The sequence below is a fragment of the Sinocyclocheilus rhinocerous genome, unplaced genomic scaffold (assembly GCF_001515625.1).
Source record: "Sinocyclocheilus rhinocerous isolate Xijiao unplaced genomic scaffold, SAMN03320098_v1.1 scaffold148, whole genome shotgun sequence".
Taxonomy (NCBI): domain Eukaryota; kingdom Metazoa; phylum Chordata; class Actinopteri; order Cypriniformes; family Cyprinidae; genus Sinocyclocheilus; species Sinocyclocheilus rhinocerous.
Window position 1 is genome coordinate 2,919,688 of NW_015653472.1, and position 3,911 is coordinate 2,923,598.

Consider the following 3,911-nt stretch of genomic DNA (forward strand, 5'->3'; position numbering starts at 1 on the left):
GTAATCCACCGCACCTGCCGCTTGTCTCCACCCTGCATACAGACAAAAGAAAACACGCACACCAGAACCCAGAACGCCACCTAGAGGCGAACAGATACCGTTTAGGGAACAGGTGCTACCCCGGGTCGTAACACCTCCCCCCTCAAGACAGGGACTACTCAAAGTCTCTGATCCAAGCTACCAAAAATTACAAAAATCCAAATCCAATTTTTTTCCAACTAAATCCAAATCAATTTATCCATACCACACAATCATATATAAAACCACCCACAAAGCACTTCCACCATCCCCTCAAACCACACATCCCTCCCTTCGAATATTTCAGGCGCCTTGAAAAAACAAGAAAGGAATACCTGAATGAGAGGAAAGGAAAGAAAACAATCAGGTAGATGACTCATTTACCTAATCTCAAAATGAACGAGACAACGCATCAGCCATAACATTATGAACTCCCCAAATATGTCGGAATTCCAAACAATACGGCTGCAGAATCAACGCCCAGCGAATAAGACGCTGATTCGGAGAACGCAAAAACGTGAGGGGATTATGATGGCTAAAAAAGGCGAACGGAATAGAAATAGGACTAAAGCCCAAACTCTCTTGGGTTACCTCTCTAGCGGCCAACATGAGTCAAGGGAGACCTTCTTCCCAGTCCTTATGAAGTTCGATGCAATAAGCGCGCAACAACTGTTTTAGGGTCTGGTGGAACCGTTCCAAGGCTCCCTGACTCTGTGGATGATACGCACTGCTTCGGTACGGTTCAACGCGCAACTGTTGCAAAACTTCCGCAAACATACGGGATGAAAAATTAGTCCCCCTATCAGTCTGAATTATTTTCGGGATACCAAAGATCGAGATAAACTGCGTCAAAGCCTTCACAATAGACTTTGTATTAATGGACCGCAACGGATACGCAGCTGGATATCGCGTAGTCTGACACATCACCGTCAACATATACTTCGCACCAGATTTAGAAGGATTCAATGGCCCCACACAATCGATAACGATGTGTTCAAAAGGGTTACTCACTGCAGGAATGGGATATAAAGGAGCAGGCGGAATAACCTGATTAGGTTTGCCTGTTACTTGACAGATATGACAGGTCAGAATAAACTTGGATATCTTTAAGACGCGGCCAAAAACAGTGACGCAACACTCTGTCATAAGTCTTTCGGACTCCAAAATGTCCTGAAATATCACCATGAGCAGTCTGTAGTACTACATCACGCAAAACGACGGGTATTACAATTTTAAACAAAGGTTCACCCACCGCTTTATCACTACATGAAGTCCATTTACGAACCAATATCCCATCCTGTATAAAGTAACCACTAGCAAAACTCTGCATTTCTTCTGGGCTCTTCGCATTGGCAAATAAATCTGCTAGACTAGAGTCCTGTTGTTGAGCCGAAATTAATTCATTAACAGAAATAGATGAAGGGAGGGCAGGCAAAACAACCTGTATGGTCGAAGGTTTTTCACGCGCAACATCAGAACTCTTCGAGACAAGAGCCTTTGCACACGTCACAGCGCAAGCCGAAAACACATTAGGAAAATCCAAAGCAATTTTATCATCCTTTATGGCAAATGAGGGGGTCACCCTGACCACAGGAGGTGGTGGAACATCATGCCAAACTTGTCCCCCAGCCAAATTATTACCCAAGATGACATCCACTCCTTCCACCGGCAAACAAGGACGCAAGGCCATCACAACCTTATCTTGCACAAGATCTGAATACAGCTGGAGTTTGTGCAAGGGCGCAGAGAAAGTCTGTAACCCAATTCCTCGAATCAAGACATTACTACCCACGCCTGATTCAGAAGAAAAAGGTAATGTAGACTCTAATATAAACTATTCCAATGAACCTGTGTCCCGCAATATCTTAACAGGCACTTTAATAGAATCATTCACCAAGGAAACGAAACCGCTTGTGATGAAAGGACCATAGTCGGACGTCGTTACCTCAACACAAGTCTGAATTTCACCTTGTTCATTTTTCACCAGTGTCGCAGATTTACTAATAAGAGTGTCGGTAGATGTATAATGACAAAACGTTCCAGTGCCTTGCCCACCAAAACACTCTGCAATAGGAAGGTGCGCTCCGCATCATCCCACGCTCTATCCTCAGCAATGTTTTCAAACCAAAATGCTCACTCGCATTACGCAACTGATCTTTTGTGAGACCCTCAAGTTTTTCCTCTGTAGGAGCAGCTAAAAAATCCTCCAAATTATCCATTATACATTTTTACGGATTCGACAAAAGGAACTAATTATATAAAATCAAGCCACCATACCTTCCTGATCTTAGGTTTGATTAACGGGAAACTGGCAGAGGTTGCAGATCGTGAAGAATAATTTCAAAATGAGTTTTAAGAGCTACCCCGTAAAATTAAATAAGCTAACTCAACCCTAACCTCTTCGGTGCGCTCACATGCAGCTCAACTGCCACCACAAGCAGTCTACCCGCGTCCGACACACCCAACAACAAAAAAACTAAAATAACAAACAGCGTTAATCGCTCTATACCTAACACGGGGCTGACACGAAGCTCTAGCGGTCTAAACCGCACCATCCTCATTTCTTTCGATTAAACAAATGCAACACAATGCCATACTCACCCGAATCAAACAATCACAGCGAGCTCTACAATTCTATATTTGCTTACTTGATGTCAACTCTCCAACACCAGAAAAAAAAATTTAATCCAACTTAAAACTTTATCCTTCCCAAAAATAATATACATTTGCACAGCTCTCCCCAACTTTGGAATTTACTCACATAAATAACGATCCAAAATACTGGTCATTCCTTCCAGTTACCCAAGGACGAGCCCCCAAATGTTACAAACTACCAGGCTCAAGGCAGCGCAACATTAAATGGGGAGGCCACGCACAAAGAGGTTAACTCAAAATAAACATTAACGTAATTTAAAACTATAATAAACCCCAAAAGGGAAAAGAAAAGAAAACAACAAAAGATCAAATAACAAAGAAAGCTCAAAGTCTGGTGCTGGAGAGAAGTCAAGCTCCAACGAGGCCACCACACCGGAGGACAGATCCTTTTATCAGTCAACTCATCATACGTAATCCACCGCACCTGCCGCTTGTCTCCACCCTGCAAACAGACAAAAGAAAACACGCACACCAGAACCCAAAACGCCACCTAGAGGCGAACAGATCCCGTTTAGGGAACCGGTGCTACCCCGGGTCGTAACAATATATATTACTATTAATAAAAATATTCTTTGAATTGTATAAAGGGAAAATAAATCGTACTTATTGGTTGTTTTTTTTTTTTATTTCCCCTTAAAGATGATGAACAACATGGGTGGGGAAGATGACCTACCAGATGTGGATGCTGTGGATGGTGCAGATGATGTGAGAGAATTATTGAAGCCATAATGTTTTTAAATTTGCCATAAGAATATAGTTATTTTTGTTATATTATTATCATTTCAATAAGCATCCAGTTATTTACCTTATTTTTTTTATTAGTTGATTAGTTATTAATTAGTTAATTAAACTAATAAATGCTATGCTTCTTGACGGGTTTTCTCTCAAATTCCAGGAAGAGTCTGCGGATAGTGATGATGAAAGTAAGTTTCCTTAATTATCTGTCCTCCTCTGTGACTTGTTTGTTCATTGTATTATTTTGAAAATCAATACATATGAGCAATATATACAGTATGTTCGCTGTTGTAACTTAAAGAGCAGGTCATATGGTATTTTAAAGTGTCCTAATAATAATAAGGTCAGAAAACATTGTAATTTTCTCAGAATATACATTTAATATTAGAGTCATTTGCCAATGATTTCAAAACGATTCGTTCCAAGCAAGTTCGGAGCAAACCCCTCCCTTCCATAAGCCTACTCTGCTCTGATTGGTCAGCTGGCCAAGCCTGTTGTGATTG

The 3,911-nt window shown here is 41.3% G+C and overlaps 1 protein-coding gene across 1 annotated transcript in view; it reads left to right on the plus strand.

Annotated features, from left to right (window-relative positions):
- The window catches only part of LOC107716195 (prostaglandin E synthase 3-like), an 11,585-nt gene that overhangs the window by 5,533 nt on the left and 2,141 nt on the right, over positions 1-3,911 (plus strand). Inside the window, exons 6-7 of the mRNA XM_016522561.1 lie at positions 3,313-3,378; positions 3,569-3,596. Coding sequence (XP_016378047.1) covers positions 3,313-3,378; positions 3,569-3,596 — 94 coding nt within the window. The remainder of the gene's footprint in view (positions 1-3,312; positions 3,379-3,568; positions 3,597-3,911) is intronic.